Source organism: Portunus trituberculatus, chromosome 39, assembly GCF_017591435.1.
Source record: "Portunus trituberculatus isolate SZX2019 chromosome 39, ASM1759143v1, whole genome shotgun sequence".
In the NCBI taxonomy this organism is placed as follows: Eukaryota; Metazoa; Arthropoda; class Malacostraca; order Decapoda; family Portunidae; genus Portunus; species Portunus trituberculatus.
Window position 1 is genome coordinate 2,416,300 of NC_059293.1, and position 22,636 is coordinate 2,438,935.

At 37.5% G+C, this 22,636-nt stretch overlaps 1 protein-coding gene across 3 annotated transcripts in view; it reads left to right on the forward strand.

Annotated features, from left to right (window-relative positions):
• Positions 1-22,636, forward strand: part of LOC123515445 (mitochondrial proton/calcium exchanger protein-like) — a 127,910-nt gene that overhangs the window by 81,612 nt on the left and 23,662 nt on the right. For 2 of the 3 annotated variants that reach the window (XM_045274010.1, XM_045274012.1), the window contains exons 5-11: positions 13,370-13,573; positions 13,895-14,143; positions 14,518-14,688; positions 17,489-17,635; positions 17,951-18,073; positions 18,656-18,802; positions 19,997-20,175. In XM_045274010.1, coding sequence (XP_045129945.1) covers positions 13,370-13,573; positions 13,895-14,143; positions 14,518-14,688; positions 17,489-17,635; positions 17,951-18,073; positions 18,656-18,802; positions 19,997-20,175 — 1,220 coding nt within the window. The remainder of the gene's footprint in view (positions 1-13,369; positions 13,574-13,894; positions 14,144-14,517; positions 14,689-17,488; positions 17,636-17,950; positions 18,074-18,655; positions 18,803-19,996; positions 20,176-22,636) is intronic. The other variant, XM_045274011.1, reaches the window with a different exon arrangement.

The following is a 22,636-nucleotide window of genomic DNA, read 5'->3' on the forward strand; positions in this document are numbered from 1 at the left end:
CCTGCATATTCCAATCTGGGTCTTATTATAGTACTTATCGATTTCTTCATCATTTCTTTGTCCATGTAGTGAAATGCTACTCCAATATTCCTTAGCAAATTATATGTTTCTCTAAAAATTCTATCAATATGGCTTACTGGTTGATTGTTTTCTTCCATCATCACTCCTAAGTTCTTTTCCTTTTTTACTTTCTCTAGTTCTACTCCATCTCCCATCTTATAGATTTCCACGGGTCATCTTTCACTCTTTCCCATTTCCTTGACATGGCTTTTGTTCACATTGAATTCCATTTCCCACTTTTTACTCCATTCCCAGATCTTATTTAGGTATTCTAGCAGTATTTTACAATCCTCCTTTTGCTTTATAACTCTGCACAGTTTCGTATTGTCCGCAAACAGATTTATGTATCTGTTCACTCCTTCTGGCATGTCGTTTATATAAATTAGGAAAAGTATTGGTGCCAATACTGACCCCTGTGGCACTCCGCTTTCTACTGCTCTCCACTTGGACTTCATGTCTTTAACTACCGTCCTTATATCTCTCCCCCTCAAATAATTTTCTATCCATCTCGATGTGCTTCCTTTTAAGCCACCATTCTCCTCTAACTTCCATAGTAATCTTGCATGTGGCACTTTGTCAAACGCCTTTTTTAAATCCAAATAAATCAGTCAACCCATCCCACTATCAACTATTCTAGAATAGAAACTCAATAAATTAGTTACACACGACCATCTTTTTCTAAAACAAAATTGCCTATTTGATATTAATTTGTTGTCTTCAAGGAACTCAATCCATTGTTTCTTTATTATTCTTTCACACATCTTGCATATTACACTAGTTAGTGATACTAGTCTGTAATTTAAAGGTTCTTCCTTCCACTCTTATATATGGGAACCACCTCAGCTCTTTTCCATTCTACTGGTACTGTTCCATTTTCTATTGAGCATTTTATGATGTATATAGGACTTGCTAGTTCTTCCCTACATTCTTTCAGTATTCTGCCTGAGACTTCATCTGGTCCCATTGCCTTCTCTTCATCCAGTTCCTTCATTAATTCTTTTATTTCAAGCTTGGTTACTTTAATCTCTTTCATATAGACTGTCTCTCTATTACCCTGTTGCCTTTCAAATTTGGATTCCTTAGTAAAGACCACCTGGAATTTATTATTTAATAGTTCTGCCATACTTTTTGGGTCTTCCACTATCCCGTTCTCTCCTTTTAACCTTTCTATTGTTTCTCTTTACCTAATTCTTCCATTTATGAATCTATAGAACAATTTTGGTTGCTCCTTACATTTTTCGACAATGTCCTTTTCAGAGTTCTTTTCCTCTTCCTTCCTCACCTTAACATATTCATTTCTCGCTGCCTTGAAGTTTTCCTTAGTTATTTGCTGGATTTCTATTTCTCCTCCACCTTTTCCATGCTCCATCTCTTTTCTCCTTTGCCCTAGCACATCTTGCATTAAACCAATCTTTCTTTCCTTCTTCTTTAGGTCTATATTGTGGGGCATATTCCCTGACTCCTGTTTTGTATATTTCCAAAAATAAGTTATACTTCTCTTGCATCGTCTCTGAGTTTTCCATCTCCTCCCAGTTTATGTTTTTAAACTAGTTCTTGAGATTCTCAATATCAGCCTTTCTGTAATTTAATCAGTCTCCTTTGTATGAATCATCTCTATCTTCCTTTCCATCTTCCATATCTATTTCTAATATTACATTGTCACTCTTTCCCAATGGGCACTTATATCTTATATCATCATTCATTTAAATACCCCTTGTAAAAACTAGGTCCAATCTCACCAGCTCATTGTTTCCTCTGAATCTTGTGCATTCCTTTACTCTCTGGTCCATCATATTGTCTATCATTAGGTTCAGGAATCTTTCTCCCCAGGCTTCTTCCCCCATACCACTTTCATAATTTTCCCAGTCCACTTCTTTAGAGTTGAAATCTCCTACTAATATAATTTTTTTTCCTTTCTTTAACGATTCTCGTTGACTCCTTATTGTGTCATCTATCATGTCTTTATATTCTTGATTGGTCCATGAATTTGTTTTGGTGGCACATATGTTACTATGATTGTTAACTCTTTTTTATTAATATGCATCTTAACATACAGTACTTCTACTTTTCCTTCCCCACATTCCACTTGGTTTATCACTATCTCCTTCCTTAACATAATCATGACTCCTCCTCCTCCTTTGCCCCCTCTGTCTCTTCTCCATACATTATACCTATTATCCAAGTCTATTTTGATTGCCTTATTTAGTTTTGTTTCAGCCAGGCATACAATATCTGGATTTTCTTTCTTTATGTAATCTCTTAATTCTAATTTACTTGATAAAACCCTGTCTATGTTCGTATACATCATTTTTAGTCTTTTGCCTTTATCATTTTTTAGTTAAACTTGTTCCACTTTTTCCTCTTTCTTCTCGTTTATATACCATTTCCTTATCCTGTCTCCTAGAATTCTCAAAAAAAAAATGCCTTTTTTTTTTTTCTCCTGACCTTTCATTATTTTTTTCCCTTACTGCTGCTGCTAGTTCATTGTATCTCTTCCTTTCTTCCTCATTTCTATTTTTCTTTATATAGATATCCTTGCAGCCTTCTGTTTCTCTAAGTTTTGTTGTTCTATATAATATTTCTTCTGTTGCTGCTTGTGATTTTAGTAGTATTTTGATTGGTCTCGTTTTTCCTTCTTGATATGGTCCCATTCTGTTTATTTCTTCTACTTCCTCTTCCAAGTTATGCCTATCTTCGTCGTTTAGATTCTTCAGTAGGTCTTTGACTGATTTCATTTCTTCTTTTTTCTCCTTTTGGTCTATATTTATATTTTTCTTTTATTCCAAATACGACTACACTCTTCTTTTTTTCTGCAATTTCTCTAACTAGATTTTCTTTTGTCTTGAGGACTCCTATCATTTTTTTTTTGTCATATTTTCTTCTTTTTCTTTTAGTTGTTCTTGAATCACATCCTGAAAATCAGCCTTATCTTTCTTATCTTGGACTCTCCATGCTTGTACTTCTTTTTAATCGTTCTGTACTCTTTCCTCTTCCTTGTTTACTAGATCTTTATCCTATCTTCTCTTTAGATTCTTCTAGGTCTTTGACTGATTTCATTTCTTCTTTTTCTCTTTTTGGTCTATATTTTATATTTTTTCTTTTATTCCAAATACGACTACACTCTTCTTTTTTTCTGCAATTTCTCTAACTAGATTTTCTTTTGTCTTGAGGACTCCTATCATTTTTTTTTTGTCATATTTTCTTCTTTTTCTTTTAGTTGTTCTTGAATCACATCCTGAAAATCAGCCTTATCTTTCTTATCTTGGACTCGCCATGCTTGTACTTCTTTTTTAATCACGTTCTGTACTCTTTCCTCTTCCTTGTTTACTAGATCTTTCAGCTTCTCTTTTTCTTTCTCGGCTTTACCGAGTCCTTCTTCCATCAATGTCTTGTAGTTAGCTACTTCCTTTTTTAGTTCTTCGTTTTCCGCTCTTAGCCTAGCTTCGTTTTCTTCCACTTTTTTTTATCCTTTCTCTCAGTTTTATAAACTTTTTTCCTGCTCTTCATTCTCTTTCATTTCCATCTTCTCCTTAATCAGTTTATCTACTTTACATTCAATATTCAACACTCTCTTAAGTAGTGAAGTATTGTCATCAAGCCTTCAATCGCTCTCTCCCTCACCAACATAGTCATCATCAGCTTTCATTCCTTCTCTGGTCTCATGTCTGCATTTTGATGGAATCTCTTTTTCACTCATGATTCCTTAATAATTGATTTCATGAACTCTATCCATCATCCACCATAGTTTTGTTCTTCACTCATCAAACATTCCTTAAATAGTTTATAGTATATCTGTCTATTTTCACTTGTTCTTCAACCAAATGTTTTGGCCTCTCATGTATCATAAACTTGCCCACTATTCTCACATTCCTCCTTCTTTTCTCTATTTTCTATTTCATATTTTCATTCCACATCTCATCCATTCAGTCTCTTCCATTCTCCTCCCTCTTTATCACAGAACTTTTTTTTTTCTTCTTCTTCTTTCCTTTCTTTCAATCATTTTTACAACAAAATATCAGCATTTTTCCTTCTTTTCTTTTTCCATCTACTGTCATCATGTAATTCATCTTTCCATAATAATTCCTTCCTTTTCTCCTCCATCCTTTTATTCCCTGTGTTTCTCTTTTTTATGAGTTTCATTTTTATTTAATTTTCCTCATTCTTATTATGTTCACAATTCCTCTAATCTGTTGTCTTATCATTAATATTTCCACTTTCAACTTCATTTCCTCCAAATATGATATAATTTTTGTTCAGAGACTCTTGTTTTACTTCACATGTTTCTAGATTCTGATTCCTAATTTCAAAACCTCTTCTTCATATTCTATCTAGACTCTTTATTTTCTCCACATCACTTCTTCACCTTCCATTTTTCTTCATAAATATCTTTAAAATTTCATCTTTTAATCTACTATATCTTCTCTGTTAGAAATCCCATCTTGATGATTCTATTTATGACTGTTTCTAAATTCTTCATCTATTCAAGAATCAGACCCTAAATTCCTTTTTTTTGTTTATTTTTCACATCATCAATTGTTGAACTCCTTTCTCAAACTCAACTTCTCTCTAGATTTTGTCCTCATTGTCAGATCTTCATCCCAACTCATCTCTAATTCCTTGATCTTCTTTTCACTCTCATAACTTTCATCTCTCCTTTCACAACCACTCTCTTTCTTTCAATATTCAAACTTCATTTCCTATTCACACCTATCCATATTTCTAAAGTCACCACCATTTCTTCATTCCATTTTCACATTGTATCTTTTCATTCTGATAGTCAATTGATTCCCTTCATTTTTCTTCATTGTGTTCCTTCTAAAATTTCATCCCAACATCCTTTTAATGATCTCACTCTCTAAAACATTCTTATTTTAATTCATCTTCACCTGAATCATTTCTTCTCTCTTTTTCCCACTCATATTCTCCACATGTCAATCACCTTATGTTCTGATTCACCTCCCAACCACATCATTTCAGCTTTCAATCACTCTTTTTCTCATTTCCTCCTCTTCATGTATTCTCATTCAATCTCCATAATTCTGACACCAATCTTTTCTTCCTTTTCTCAAACATATATTTTCTCTCTCTTGTCACATTAAATTCACTCCATTCCTTTAAGTCTCCATCTTAAGATATCTTAATAGTTAGACTCATTCTTTATCCTTTTTTTCTCCTCTTTTTTCAAAAGATTCTTCTCCTCTGTCCAAAATTCATTATTTTTTCTCTTTTTCTATTCTTTTCTATCTCTCTCTCATGTTCTATTCCAAAATCTTCATCCTCCATTCATCTATAGACCCATTTCCATTTTATCTAAGATTTTTCTCTCTATCTCTCCATCTTTTTGTATTAATAATTTGTTCCATCTATCATTTTTTTAGAAAATCTCAGTCTTCTGATTCTCTTTCATAACCACATCAATCTCCCTTATCTTCATGAATCTATAATTTCACTTGATTTTAGTTCTCATTTTCTTTAATCATACCCTTTTCAAATTAGATCTATTTTTTCCTCCATCATTCTTCATTTCTCATCAACACTTCTTTATCTCCTTATTCTTTTATCCATTTATCCTTTCAAATGTTCTACCTCTTCTTTTTTATTTATCATCTCATTTTATTTCAATATTTCTTTTCTGATCACCACTTTTCACAATTCCTTCACATCATCCTAATTCTCACTCATTTTCATTCTTCATTTATCTTATTCAACCTTCATTCATAGTATTTATTAGTATCAAACACCTTTCCCAGTTCACCTGATATTTTTCATCCTATTCTAATTTTGTCTCTGAATTCTCTCACCCTTTCCCAAACTTCTTTTGAGTTCACTTCTTCACTTCATCATCAGTCTCATGTAAAGTTTTTTTCCAAATTATATATTCCTCTGATGATATTGTAAGAAATTCTTTTACTCTTTCATCTCCTCATTTTAATATTTCACTCTTGTTCTCTCACATCTCACTTCTCCTTCTTCCATTAAAATATTTTTTTCTGTCTTCATTCACCTTTTCACACTTTGAATACTGATAATTATTTTCTCTTTTATTCTGAATATCTTCTTTTCCTCCTCCATCATTCACACCTCTTCTCTCTCTTTTTTCTTTTTCTTCTTCTTCTTTTTTTTTCTTCTTCTCTCTCTCTTTTTTAAAAAATACATATTATCACTGATTTCTACATTTTTTGTGTGTGTGTGTGTGTGTGTGTGTGTGTGTGTGTGTGTGTGTGTGTGTGTGTGTGTGTGTGTGTGTGTGTGTGTGTGTGTGTGTGTATTTACCTAATTGTATTTACCTAATTGTAACATACGGAAAAGAGCTATGCTCGTGTTGTCCCGTCTCCATATCTATTAATGTCCAGCTTTTCTTAAAATCATGAATATTCCTTGCGTTGACCACTTCCACGTCTAAACTATTCCATGCTTCCACCCTTCTATGAGGAAGCTATATTTTTCACATCTCTCCTATAAGTGGCCATTTTAGTTTTTCCCATGCCCTCTCGACATTCTTCCATTCCACATACACAGATCTTCCCTATCCATTTTTCCATGCCAATCATCACTCTGTATATTGCTATCAGGTCTCCCCTTTCTCTTCTGTTTTCCAGGGTTGGAAGTTGCATTCTTTTCAGTCTGTCTTCATAAGTCAAATCTCTTAAGTCAGGCACCATTTTTGTTGCAGCCCTCTGTACTTTCTCTAGTTTCCTTATGTGTTTCTTTAAGTTCGAGCCCACTGTATTGTTGCATATTCAAGCCTCGGTCTTATCATTGCAGTAATTATTTTCTTCATCATTTCTTCATCTAGATATCTGACGCCACTCTTATGTTCCTCAATAAGTTCAATACTTCTCCAATTATTTTGTTTATATGTCTCTCTGGCGATAGGTCATTGGTAATTGTCACCCCAAGGTCTTTTTCTTCATGACTGGTTTTATGTCTTCATTTCCTATCTTGTACATACTCCTGATTCTTCTTTCACTCTTGCCAAACTCTATTTTCTTGCATTTTGTCGTGTTGAACTCCATTTGCCATGTACAGCTCCATTTCCATATTCTGTCCAAGTCTTCCTGGAGTAGTTCGCAATCTTTGTCACATCTCACTTTTCTTAACAATTTTGCATCGTCTGCAAATAGGCTCACATAACTGGACACCCCATCCACCATGTCATTTATGTAGACTGCGAACATTACTGGTGCCAACACTGATCCCTGTGGAACTCCACTCTCCACCAATCCCCATTCTGATGGTCTGTCCTTAATTATTGTTCTCATTTCTCTTCCTACCAAAAGTCTTCCATCCATTTTAGTAAACTGCCATGCACTCCTCCTACCATTTCAAGTTTCCAGATCAGTCTCTGGTGTGGTACCTTATCAAAGGCCTTTTTTAAATCCAGATATATTCCATCAGCCCAACCATCTCTTTCCTGTATTACATCTATCACCCTCGAATAGTAACATATCAGGTTTGTCGTGCATGAACGCCCTTTCTAAAACCAAATTGACACTCACAAAGTATGTCATTTTCTCCAAGAAGTCTGTCCATCTATTCTTCACCACCCTCTCACACATCTTAGCTACCACACTTGTAAGTGACACTGGTCTATAGTTCAATGGGTCTCTCTTGTTACCTGATTTATAGATTGGGACAATGTTAGCTCTTTTCCAGTCTTGGGGCACTACACCTTCCCTTAATGAGGCATCAATTACTTCACAAACTTTTTCTGCCAATTGCTCCCTGCATTCTCTTAAAATCCATCCTGATACCCCATCAGGTCCCACAGCTTTTCTCACTTCTAAACTCCCCATCATGTTCTTGATCTCCTCCACAGTTACTTGAAACTCCTTCATAATCCCTTTCTGTTCCATTACCAGTGGTTTGTCAAAAGCAGTCTCCTTTGTGAATACCTTCCGAAAGCATCCATTCATAGCCTCTGCCATTTCCCTGGGATCTTCACTGTATACTCCATTTACTTCTAAACTTTCAATACTTTCTCTATTTTTGATGTTGTTGTTCACATGTCTGTAAAAAGCCTTGGTTGGTCTTTACATTTATCAATTATATCCTTTTCTTGTTTCTTTCTTTCTTCTCTTCTAATCAACACATATTCATTTCTTGCTCTTTTGTAACTTTCCCACTGCTTAATCCGTCTTTTCCTTCTCCACCTCTTCCATGCATCCTCTTTTCTTGTTCTAGCCTTTTCACATCTATCGTTAAACCAGTCCTGCTTTCCAACTTCTCTATGTTGTCTTATTGGTACAAATTTTTCTCACCTTCTTTGTATATTTTTATAAATTCCTTCCACTTTTCATTTGCTCCTTAGCACTCTTGAATTTCATCCAATTTGTCTCTTGAAAGAATTTCTTTAGGTTTCCAAAATCTGTCTTGGCATAATTCCATCTTCCCACTTTATATTCTTCATTTCTTCTAGATTTCTCTTCGTCTATCACCTTGAACTCCAAAACTGCATGATCACTCTTTGCTAAAGGGCACTCCACCCTCATCTCCTCAATGACCATTGGCTCTGTACTAAAGACCAAGTCCAGTCTTGACGATGCTCCCTCTCCTCCAAACCTAGTATCTTCTTTGACCCACTGAGTTAACACATTTTCCATTGCCAGTGTCAATAGTGTATTTCCCCATGTTGTCTCTGATCCTTCCATTGACCAGTCCTCCCAACACACCTCTTTACAATTAAAATCTCCCATCATTATAGTTCGTTCACAGCCACCCAACATTTCTTCCAGACATGTTCCTGTATCACTTATCATTTCTTCATATTCCTGTACTGACCATGCATTTGTCTTAGGTGGTACGTACACCACTATGTAGTGCCTCTTTTTCCTTCATTAGTTTCTGCTCTGATCTTTAGCACTTCTGCCTTTCCCATACCTTTTTCACTTGATCCACCTTTATATCTTTTTAACCAGCAACATCACTCCTCCTCCCATCTTACCTACTCTATTTCTTTTCCAAACGTTATATTTCCTTCTCCAACCTTCATCAGGTCTTCTCCTCTCTCAGTTTTGTTTCAGTAAGACCCACAATATCTGGGTTCTTGTCCCTCAAGTAATCGTTGAGTTCTAAAATCCCGATATCACTCCATTTATGTTGGAATACATTACATTTCGCTCATATGTAAGTTTCTTTAGTCCTTTCTTGCTGTACTTTTCTGGGTTATGAACCACTTCCTCAGTCTCATATCCAAGATTCTCCAGAAAAACTCTTTCTTCTCCTCTTCTGTCCTCTCTTCATTTTTTTCAAAGCCTCCTTTCTCAACTCATTTAACATTTCTCTTTCCTTTTCACCGAGATCTCTTCTCAACCAAATCTTCCTTGTTGTTTCCTGCTGGGCTAGCCTCCATGACTTCTCCACCAATTCATCTACATCCTTTTGTGACTTAAGTTTGATTCTTATTGGCCTCATACCTTCTCTTGTGAACTTTCCAATTCTATGGAAGTCCTCTATTTCTTGTACTAGGTCTTTTCCTCCTCTTGCACCACATTAATGATATTATTTATCACCTTTTTATGTTTTCTCTCTCTCCATTTTACTCGGTGTCTTATCCTCCTCCACACCAAATATCACCACACATCTCTTTTTGTCTACAGTTTCCCTCACCAATGTCTCATTTGACTTAATAACCTTCACCACTTTCTCAGCTATCTTCTCTTCTATGATCTGTTGATCTATAATTTCAGCAAGGCCCAAAGTTTTCTCCCTGACTCTTTGATTTCCTTTTCCAGACTTGCAACTTTGTAATTTACCTCCTTTCTTTCCACTTCCTGACTTTTTCCATTCAGCCTGCTTCTCCATCACTTTTCCTAGAGATTCTCCACATTTTTCGCAATTCACTTTAATTAGCTTAACTTCCTCTTTCAGTGCTGTATTTTCCTTCTTCATATCGGCACAGTCTCTCTTTACATTGTCATAACTCGTTTCCAGGCCCTCATACTTTTCAAACAGTTTTTCAATTTTACCTTCTAACTCCAGAATTTTCTTCACATACGCGCTCTTCTCCATTGTGTGTGTGTGTGTGTGTGTGTGTGTGTGTGTGTGTTTCACAATCACATATGATATACATTTTCACACCAAAGCGATGTCGCTTTGATGGTATATATGTGAAAATGAGTCTTCCCTTGAAAAGCATAAGTGACTCATCTATCACTAGGTTTTGAAATGGCTTGAAAAAGGACTTGAATTTATTTACGAGAGACTGTATGACAGGCCTAATTTTCCAGAGTGGATCATCAGTTTTAACATTGCAGAAGTGAAGGTATTTCAATATGTTGTCATATCTGTCCCTTGTTATGTACCGTGCAAAGATTGGCATGTACAGCAGATCACTCTTCTTCCAATAATCATGCCTCAAAGCTTTTCTCGAATGACTCATAAGAAGCGTGACGGCTATGAACGTCAGGAGTTCATTTCTTGTGATGTTTTCCACTCTTTCTCGTGAGAGCTATGGGGCACATCATCATCATCTGCTGTTTCTTCATCATGAAAAGTGTTGCTCTCACTCACTATATGGTCCAAGAAAGCATCACTGAGAAACACCATGAAATAGTCACAATTGTGTTGCACAGGAGGGAATTCAGCTGTTATGCCAGGAGACACAGATAAATCAGGCATAACTGGGAAAAAATCATCATTGAATTCCTCCATTGAAAGACAGGTCGGGGTCTCGCGCCACCTCTGCCACGCCCCTTGATCGTCTCCCAGAACGCGAGGAGCACGCGCATGCCTCGTCTCCTAGAAACACTCTGTGTCCTTGACACATTATCTGGAGTCTGTTCTTCATCATTATTGCCTTCACTGTCACTTATACTGTGTAAGAGTCTCTGTCTCTCTGTCTGTTCTCCTGAGAAAGCAGGTGAATGATGCTCTACATCCGTGTCCTCACTACTAGTCTCTTCACTTTCCCCAGTTTCTTCTTCTATATATTCACTGTCACTTTCTTCTAGCTCAGAACCACTGCTAAGTAAAAGGTTCTGCCTTGCTCCATGGTGATTTACAATCTGACCCGATCCTTCGCTGTTATCACTGACCTTTCTACCCAGCGTCACCGGAGTTGCCAAGTGTCGCCCATAAACGGAAAACAGTTCAGTTACCTCTAAAATTAGGAGCTCTTGTGGAAACACTTGTGTGGTAAAAGATGCCAGATACTTCTACTCACCATCCGCCTCAAGAGAGCGCGAGACTTAAAATTCGCCGGGAAAATCTTGATTACTGGGGCGAATCCCGTCACTTGGACGTTCTGGCCTTAAGCGTTTATATACGACCGCCGGAAGTTAAGGGTTAAAGCTTTTAGATAGAGCATTCAACCAGATTAAATTTCTTCTTCCTAATCTTGAGATTAATCTTCGGCATCGTCGTTTGGTTGGATCATTGTCCTTTTCTTCAAAATCATGTCTAATTCCAACCACCCGTTGCATTGTCATTTGCCTGCCCCTTCACTACCAGCACGTGCTACAAGACAATCCTTGATCATGAATGACCGTTCCTTGTCTGTGAATCGATGTAATACTTCACAATTTTCGGTGTTTTATCCCAGTATCTGCTAGACTCTGGAATACAATTCCCAACGAGATTGTTAATTCTAGTAACATTGAAGCATTTAAAAAACGTGTGAATACCTTTCTTCTCTCTGAACTCACTACCTCTTAGATCTCTACCAATCTTCCTATTCTGTTGTTCATTCCTGTTACTTCCTTTCACTTATCGGTGAGGTGCCGCCCACTGGGCCTTTGGGTTTATGCAGTTATGCTTTCCAGTGGGTCGCCTTCATTGACCTCATAATAATAATAATAATAATACAACAGGTATGTAGTGAAGATCAGCTGATTGTGTGTGGTGTGTGTGTGTGCGTCCTTCTTTGACTGCGTCTCGTGTAATTACCTAGTTGTAGTTTTACAGGGCATGGGCTTTATGCTCGTGTGGCCCCGTCTCCATATCTACACTTATCCATTTTTTCTTTAAAACTATGTACACTCTTTGCTGACAACACTTCCTCACTCAAACTGTTCCAAGTCTTAACATATCTTTGCAGGAAACTAAATTTTTTAACATCTCTCAGACATCTTCCTTTCCTCAGTTTCTTACTATGCGATCTTGTGCTTTTAATGTCATATTCTTCTCTCAGGATTAGTTTCTCATTATCCACTTGATCCATTCCGTTAATCAATTTATAAACTTGTATCAGATCCCCTCTCTCTCTTCTCTGTTCCAGGGTTGGTAGATCCATAGCTTTTAGTCTCTCCTCATATGTCATCCCTTTAAATTCTGGAACCATTCTTGTAGCCATTTTTTGTAGTCTCTCCAATTTCCTTATGTGTTTCTTTTTATGGGGGTCCACACAACTGCATATTCCAATCTAGGTCTTATTTTAGTACTTATCAATTTCTTCATCATTTCTTTGTCCATATAGTGAAATGCTAATCCAATATTCCTTAGCAAATTACACGTCTCTGAAAATTCTATCAATATGGCTTACCGGTTGATTGTTTTCTTCCATTGTCACTCCCAAGTCCTTTTCCTTTTTTACTTTTTCTAGTTCTACTCCATCTCCCATCTTATAGATTCCCACTGGTCATCTTTCACTTTTCCCATTTCCATGACATGGCTTTTGTCCACATTGAATTCCATCTCCCATTTTTACTCCATTTCCAGATCTTGTTTAAGTCTTCCTGTAGTATTTCACAATCCTCTTTTTGTTTAATGACTCTGCACAGTTTCACATCGTCCGCAAACAGATTTATGTAGCTGTTCACTCCCTCTGGCATGTCGTTTATATATACGAAAAAAAGTATTGGCGCCAATACTGACCCCTGTGGCACTCCGCTGTCTACTGTTCTCCACATGGACTTCATATCTTTAACTATCATTCTTATTTCTCTCCCCCTCAAGTAATTTTTCATCCATCTCAATGTGCTTCCTTTTAAGTCACCCTTCTCCTCTAACTTCCATAGTAATCTTTCATGTGGCCCTTTATCAAACGCCTTTTTTAAATCTGAATAAATATAGTCAATCCATCCCTCTCTCTCTTGTACTTTATCAACTATTCTAGAGTAGAAACTGAATAAATTTGTTACACATGACCGACCTTTTCTAAAACCAAATTGGCTATTTGATAATAATTTGTTGTCTTCAAGAAACTCAATCCATTGCTTCTTTTTTACTTTTTCACACATCTTGCATATTACACTAGTTAGTGATACCGGTCTGTAATTTAAAGGTTCTGTGTCTGTACGTGCGCACGAGCATGCACACGTACATGCATGAAAAATAAGGTAGAAAATCATACAAGTAAGTTTCTTTGCAGATCACTAAATCTGGAGAACAAGTCAGCAATGAGGAAATTTTGAAGTTCAGCAAGTTGTTTGAAGATGAAATTACGCTAGACTCCATGACAAGACCACAATTGGTTGCTCTTTGCCGACTACTGGAGATGCAACCCTTTGGTACCAATAATTTCCTGAGGTTTCAACTAAGACTCAAGTTGAGATCGTTAGCAGCTGATGATAAGGTAAAGTCTGAAGATCTTCATACATTTGACAAAACAAGCAGTCTTGTCTTACTGGCTTTTGATCTGAAGTGATGGTTTTTGACATTTGTATATCATTCCATTTCATGTTTTCGTTGCTTGTAATACCATCCTGCTTTTCACTTTCTGAAGTCAGTTTTAATTGCTTATAATGTCATTTTGTTAATGCATTTAGCCATTCACATAAGATTGAGTTAGTATGTGAAATATGGAGGAGGAAACACTAGATCTCATATTCAAAGTACAAAGCTTGATGCATTTTTACCTTAGAGATGTTTTCCAGCAAGATGTACCTCTTGACAGATCATTGAAAGAGAAGGACTGGATTCCTTAGCAGTATGGGAACTTCAGCAAGCCTGTCGTGCCAGGGGCATGAGAGCTTATGGTCTGTCAGAAGAGCGACTCCGCCTGCAGCTAACTCAGTGGCTGGAGTTGAGTTTGCAAGAAAAGGTGCCTCCATCATTGCTCTTGCTGTCTCGCACGCTTTACCTCCCAGAAACCGTGAGAGCCTCCGACACCTTGGCTGCCACAATCTCTTCTCTTCCAGAAGAGGTAAGTTTTAATGGTAGTACTGTGGTTAACCAAGTAAATTTTTAATGTACTGTATGAAAGCAACGTATTAACTAAAACGTTGGATCTGCCGGTATGGCTTGTGTACTTTCAGCTACAGTAAGTGTAACAAAGGTTGCACAAGCAAATCCACGCCTTGATTATCATAATGAATGGTGATAGCAAGGAACTGAAGTACCTGCCAAAATGAGAGAGAGATTGGGGTGTGACTTTTGGCAGAAACTTCTTGAAGTGTAGTGCTTTCATGTTTGTTTATGACAAGTATTACAGGATGGACTTCCATGTGTTAGTCACCATTTTTCATATCCTTTGTTTTTATTCTTGGTGTGCTTCTTACAATGCTTAACTTTCACCAGGTCGCGACACGGACGAAGGCTGCCATTGGTAAGCGTGAGGGCAAGATCGACAACTTGACTCGGCTGGAAGTCATTCAAGCTGAAGAAAGGAAAATTGCAGAGGACAAAGAGGAACTGAAAATATTGGAAGAGGAGAAGAAACAGAAACTTGCCATAAAGAAGGCAGCAGAGGTTTGGAGGAAAACTTGTACTATAGAGGGATTAAAAGCAACACACACACACACACACACACACACACACACACACACACACACACAGAAGAATATGACATTAGAAGCACAAGATTGCATAGTAAGAAACTGAGGAAGGGAAGATGTCTGAGAGATGTTAAAAAATTTAGTTTCCTGCAAAGATGTGTTGAGACTTGGAACAGTTTGAGTGAGGAAGTAGTGTCAGCAATGAATGTGCATAGTTTTAAAGAGAAATTGGATAAGTGTATACAGTAAAATCCCTCTTATCCGGCATTCAAGTATCCGGCACATTTTTCCCTGAGCCCTAAAATTTTATTTCATTTATTTATTTATTTATTTTTTTTTTTTTCGTCCGGTTCTTCTATTACATTAGGGCTAAGACGGTGCCTCTTGACAGAGGAGTCAGGAGGACTTTGGTTTTGGCATTTGGGAACCGTTATCCCAAGCCTTAAAATCAATAAAAAATCAATGTGTAATAAAATTGATTAAAATTCCTGCATGAGGCATACTTTGTCCCCTCACCACCAGAGCGCACTGCTTCACGTCATCTGCGGCCCACTGCACTGTGTTCACTCAGTGACTCAGTCCCACGTGTTCACTGTTTATCGCCTGACACAAAAAAGTGTATACTTTATTTTTGTAACCCATCAACTTATTTATAAGAGGAAAGTATTAAAGAGAATTTTAGTACAGTAAAAGCTCAATTAGTCTGACCTAATGGGGAGAAAACCAGTCCGAGTAAGGTATTTGTCTGACTATGTGCGATAATGACCCATTTTTACCCCGTCCCCCCTTTTTTTTTTTTTTTATTTATTTTTTATTTATTTATTTATTTATTTTTTTTACTTCACTGTCATTCATTTTACACCCTCTACTGCAATTAGTTGCAGCAGCATTCTTAATTTCAATCCCTCGAACAGCAACCCCAACGCCCACCTGTTGCCGATGCCACTTCATTACAGCTTCCTCAAGTTTTTCCGATCTCCCATACTGCACTCGCTTTCTTTCTAACCCTGCTTTCATATATTGGGTGCTTTCCCTGTTATCATCACTTTCTGAGACAAATTCCAGTAGAGATTGCAGGGGCCAGTGAGTGTTATGGCGGCGAGTGGATGACTGGATGCAAACAAACCAAAGTCTGAACTCGAGAGCGTGTTGTGGCGTCTTTTTTACAGTTCTCCCCATAAAAAAACTATTATTTCAAAAAATTATTTTGGCTGTTTTATGTTTCATATAGTTTGTTTTATGATTTTTAATGTGTTTTAAGTGAAAACAAGATGTTCTACTTAACTTACATATAAGTTCCCTCTTTATTTTATGAATTTTAGATATATATAAAAAAAAAAAAAACTTTCATGGCCAAATTCGTCTGGGTATGTCCAAAATCCGAGTATTTGGGGTCCGACTAATTGAGCTTTTACTGTATTATGTGTTGGTGAGTGTGAGGTGGCAGCGCGGGTTGCGACACGCGGCACGGCGATCAGCTGATCTTTGTTATGGTAAGATGCGTGAGTGCAGGGTGGTGATTGTGGACATAATTTCACTTCTATTCAAGTATCCGGCAACTTCTGGTATCCGGCATGTCGGCGGTCCCGTTGATGCCGCATAAGAGGGATTTTACTGTATATGGAGACGGGGCCACACGAGCATGAAGCCCAGACCCTGTAAAACTACAACTAGGTAAATACACAGTAATTGCAAGGGATTGGTATGGAATGTATGTATTTATGTAAATATCATGTCTCAGCTCTTCAGTGAGCCTTTAAAATCATGGGTATATGAATAAGAATAATAGATCATTACCTATAGTGGGTTTACTCTTGTATTACACTGCTGCTGAACATTCTCCATATTTTGAGAATCTAAATGACCAAATCTAAATAAAGGGAGTTGCCTGAACAGAAGCATGGTGGTAGGTGGAACAACTCTGCTAATTGTATCAGTGAGTAAGTGTGTGACAGAGAGGAGGAGCTGATGGTGCTGCTGTGTTCATAGTTCAGGTGTGGCTGGTCAGAAACGGCACCACAGGTACCACAGCTCATGGTTTGAATTACTCATGGTGCTACTTCTCAAGAAAAAGAAAAGCATTAATTATTGTATAAAATTAAACACAACCAACATTTCTGCCTCAAACAAGTGTAAACACTACCTCTCTAACAGACAAGATTGGAACTGTAGAGTACATGCAAGCCTTTCTTTTCTTCTTCATAAATGAGGTTGGCTACTGACATTAAGAATCAAAATTATTGATGAGAGTAATGTGATGTACAAAAAAGGGGAAAAAAAACAAAGAAAAAAAAAAAACATGCTGTGTGTTATTGAGTGAAATTAAAGGGCAGTGAAATTTGGTATTGCCTATACATGAGCTGAATGGTGACATCACAGCAATTGAATCCAAGTGTAGCTGACATGATCAACTACATATTACATCACTCCCTTTTATTTAACGAGTATAGATTTATCCAGATTGGAAAATTAACACAAATATTTACAATGTTTCATGGATCATTTACTTCCATTCAAAAAACAAAACAAGGCAACTGGCTGCAGAGGGAGAGGGCCAAGGGACAGGAAAAAAACTTTCATTGTTTCATTTTCTATGTAGGACACTTCTTTAATGCTGTGGTTCATCTTTTGTTGCTGCAGTCCATACCTTCTCCAGTTTTTTTGTATCCTTCAAACAAGCATGTGACTGCAGTGTGTCCTGATCCATATATGCTTGTGTGTTGCCATCAGCCACACAGTTGTACTATTACTGATATGAAATATTATTGTCACAGGAAGCACTTAAAGCTACAGAAGAGACACCACCAGAGGTAATTCCATCTGAGGTGGAGATGGCCCAACTCTCTCTTTCTACCAACAAAATCTTAACGGAAGGTGTTCAGGTCACTAAAGCCACAGTGTCTGCTTCAGGGGAGATCCAGGTAATTTTTCAGTTTATGCTTTAACATCTGATTATGTTTGAATATAAACATAATTTGAATGCACTCTATTTTTATTTATTTATTTTTTTTATTTATTTTTTTTTTTTTATGATCAAATGAAAATAGAAATTAATAAGTTAAAATATCCAAGAAATACTTGATTCATAAGGGCGTCATTTTCATGAGATGAAAGAGAGAGAGCGTTGCTATAATCACTTGCAATGAAATTATGAGAAATGCTAAAGGGATCTGTAAGATGAGCTTATTTTAATAGGTATTTGTGGTAATTCTCTTTGTATTTTTTATTTTCTAAAGCAGGAAGCGAAGGCTGAAGAGCTGATTGACAAAGCTCCCACGCTCAAGGATAAAGCTGAGGTTCTTTCTGAAGAGATGCCAAAGCCTTCCCCAGAACCTGCAGTCTCCACAGAACAGGCAATGGTAAGACTGGCTCACTACTGCTTCATAATGTGAGTGTGAAGAGTGATCACCACCACCACTCACTCATGCTCCATTTTCTTTCAAGTCACTTTCTTCTATTAAGACCTCCTGCTTCATCTTCATAAGACTTTTAGGAACTCTTCTTCTTCATCCTTTATTTCTGAGCATGACTACACAATCTATCATTGTCTAATAAACAAATATCAACTTGGGTCTCATGCATGCATATTTATAAAACCAAGACTGTAGCCAGGAGGGTTGCCAAGACCAAGCACCCTACTTGAATGTTCCTACTCATTCACTCCACTTACAGTTCCTTGTCCCTGACAGAGAAGGAATGCTACTCCTGCCTTCACTTTATAGTGATCAGCCTCACACCTAAATATAATCACAAATGTCTTTCCAAAACAAGGTATTTTCAATCACCATCTGTTTAATGTGTAACTTTGTTATTCTTATCACTCTTTCTTCATAAACAACTTAATCATTCTTTCTTCATTTTCATTTATCCCAGCCACTCCATGCATGTCAACCAGATGTTCAAATCTTACATTCCCAACTTAATTGATATTTGATTTACAGCTTACCAGTGAGGACCTGAGAGATGTAGAAGAAGCCATTGAGAATTTGGGTGTAGAGAAAAGGAAGCTGATCATTGAAGAACAGGAGATGGCCGAGCTGAAGAGCGAGTTGGCAGACTACCAGGAGGACATTGAGGACTTCAGAAAGGTGACCTTATTGTTCAGTTGACTCTCAACAAATATACTGAAAAAATCCAATACCGTATTTCAAAGATGAGATAACGTAGGAAACTTCTTGCCATTTTGTGTTATGTACAGTTGATCACATGTAGGATTAAACAGGTAAAAGAAGACACAATGTGTGCTGCATCTCGGCAGTTATTGTTTCAACAATGACTTTTGTATAAAAATTGAACTTCCCCAAAGTCATGTTTCATCATTCTCTTACCATTGCTAGTCCTGATTTACCTCTTTGACGTTGCTTCGGCTGTGCTATTGTTTCAGTGTCCTACTGTCTTTGTTAGCACCACTCTTCACAGTTCAGCTGCCATCTTTCTTTGCTCCTTGACAGCTCCCTCCAGTCTTGTTTCAACTCTAGTTTAACCCGTCCACTGCGGACAACGACACGCTGTCGTTGGTAAAAAAAATTCCGAAGACTGCAGACGACACACATTATGCGTCGGCAAATAAAAATATTTGTAGAATATTCCCAATGTGTTACCGAGCTCTCAAATTTTGAGAGAGTCATCCCTGAACCTTGGACGAGGCTTATCTCATGTCAGTCATTTACAGTAACTCACAACACACAAGACTCATTTCACTCATCTGTTTCACAGCACTCATGTCACTCATCTGTGACAACACATCACTTATCTACCTCACTATATATGCTATCGCTCATACTATTCTGAGAGAGAGAGAGAGAGTATGACTGTCATGTGGTCATTTATCTTATTGTTTTTTATTACTTTTGCATTCGCATATAATCATTACGAACATGCCTTGACAATGTGAGGTACTAAAACATTATATACATGCAGTAGACAAAGTAAAACACAAATGGTGACCAATATGGCAACATCATCTGGTATTTACCGCTCACCACAGTGGCTCAGACACGTTTTGGCTTATAGCGCAAAACTTTACCTATACAACAGGTACTTAGAACCCATTTTTCTTTTGTTTTGGACCACAAGGATTCCATTTCCACAATAATAAAAATTGCTCAAGCCCGCCACACTGGCGGTACATGTTTTGAAAAATAGTGCCGCAGCGGACAAGTTAATGCAATTATTCTTTTTGTCCAAATACAACATTTGTTATATAACTTATTTTTCTTTGGTATTATGCAACTCCTGTTTGGTAAAATAATTCTAATTACATATTATAATTGCTCTACCAGGCCCTTACACAAGCTAAAATAGACAAGAAGCAACTCCGTGTGAGTAAAGCTGCCGGTCGACTGTTTGTGCGAGTGAACAAGATGATCAACAGGATGGAGCCTCTGCTGGATCGTCTCGGCAAGGAAAAGGCATACCGGCAGAAGATTGTGGATGCAGGTGAAGCGAAGGACAAAACCAAGTAAGTCTTACCATCCACCAGACATCTGCCTAGTACTCTGTCAGTTCCTGTGATACAAAGTATACAGTAGAAAAAACTAGTGCAAAATAATCAATCCCAAAATAAATCAGCACATGCCACAAATTCCAACACGGCAGCTACAGTTTTCATCTTAACCAATCAACTTTATAGGCGACTTATGATTGAAAATTCACATCTCCGGCAAGCCTTTACTACCTTATGACTGTCAGGTTAACCACCCTGGATGATAAAAAAATTAATATATATATATATATATATATATATATATATATATATATATATATATATATATATATATATATATATATATATATATATAAATAAGATGCATTACAGTAATACTCCACTTAATGAACAGGATAGGAGGTGTCAAAGCTGTTTGTAGAGTGAAAATTCGTTAAGCGGACGTAATTTTCCCATAGGAAATAATGGAAATAGGGGGGGGATGCATTCTGGGCTGGTCCCCAATATACCACATGGGTTAAATGATATATATATATATATATATATATATATATATATATATATATATATATATATATATATATATATATATACAGTAAGGTCTCGGTTTACGTCAGAGTTACGTTCCTGAAACATGACGTAAGTTGATTTTGTACGTAACTCGAGTTTCCGTACATTTCAAAGCATATTGTCGAGTTTTCAACCAATCATTGTTTATGGTCATTCAGGTAAGTTAAAGGTTATATTGTTATATTATTTACAACTATGTAGGAATATGAAACACAAGCTGGTTTTTGTTGTTGATTAGGGCCACGAACACGAAGGACTGCAGGTTGCCGAGAGGGGTGGACGCCTGAGGCCGCCAGGAGGGTGGGCAGGTCGAATGTTGTGACGCCCAGGGTGGACAGCTGGGAGCGTAGTGCAGTGCGGTGGGAGTAGAAGCGTGGGCAGCGGAGCAGGAAATGCAATAGGAAAGGGCAATAGGGATCAGCAGACAGGCGCAAACGGTGCAAGTGAGCTGTGAGTGTCGTGTGGCCCAGGCGAAGGCTCTGGAGTTGTTATTGTTGTGATGGGTGCGCGAGCCCTCAAGGTCATCAACCTCCTCGTTGTCATGGTAACGAGCTTCCCATTTTCTTCTTCACTCCCTCACACACAGCTGCTGCCTCCCTTCTCATGTCTTTTAATTATGTACTCTTTTTCTTGTAGCGTAATGGTTTTCCTTTTCTTAGCATCACTACTGTCACTAAGGAGTTTTCTCTTTGGTGCCATTGAGCAAGATACTAAGAACTTGAGTCAGTAAACGCAGAAGTAGGATAACACTCTTGCCAGGGGCGACGGTGTGGTGGAAGTGAGGCAGGGTGTTATTGTATTCAAGCATGAGGCGGGCGGTGTGGCAGGTAACCAACGCCTGGCAGCCAACAATAACAATAAATCCCGTGCTTTAAGGTTTATAAATTTTCAATTTTTTTAATCTTAAATTGCCTTATAGTAGACTGACGTAACTACGAGTTTGACATAACTCGAGACCGACGTAACCTTGGACTTTACTGTAATATATATACAGGCAACCCCCGTTTAACGAAGGTTCACACAACGAAATTTCGCTATAACGAAGGTTTCATTTTAATACCATCTGCTCGTTTAACGAACGCCAAACTCGCTTTAACGAAGTCTTATCCAGGTAATTTTTTTCCAAATTTGAAAGCCCCACTGTATCATGCAAGCTGACAGGCTTTTGAATACATCAGGAGCTGCTGGTACTAAGGCCTGCCTCAGGAGAAATCCTGAGACACCTATAGAATAAAGATCAAGATCAAGCCTCTCGTGGACAACACAGGCTCTGCCGATACAAAGGCCTGACTCAGAAGAAATTCTGTGTCACCTGTAGCATCAAGATCAAGATCACACGCACCACTCACTGCCCAGTCAAAACATAACAGCGTCACCACCAAAACACCCTGCAATGTGGCCTAACGTTCCTAAGAAGACCAGGAAGTGTCTTACTCTCGAAGTGAAGCTGGGTATTATTCACAGACAAGAGAGAGGCCAGAAAACTAATAACATTGCTTCCCACCATCTTGACTCCATTTCTACTATTTTCAAGTCAAGATACTCTATTAAGAAGGCTAGTGAGACCTCATCTTCCTTGCAAGCTAAAAGAACCACCAGAACTTGTGACTCTACAATGGATAAAATGGAAAGCCTTGTGGAAATGTGGTACATAAGTTTTGTATGCAGTACCATGATGCGCACTTTGTTTACATTCCACAGGTTGCCGGTTAGTGTATTTCCCGTTTCACTCTCCCTCCCTTCATAAAGTTAAGATCATCAACATTATAAAGTTATGTACATACATACATTAGTGTACATTATAATGACTTAAATTAAACTACCTAAATGTTTAACTTCATAATTTTTACTTTCATTAAACCTTTTACTGTACTATGATGCACTCTCTCTTTGCTTACTCTCAAGG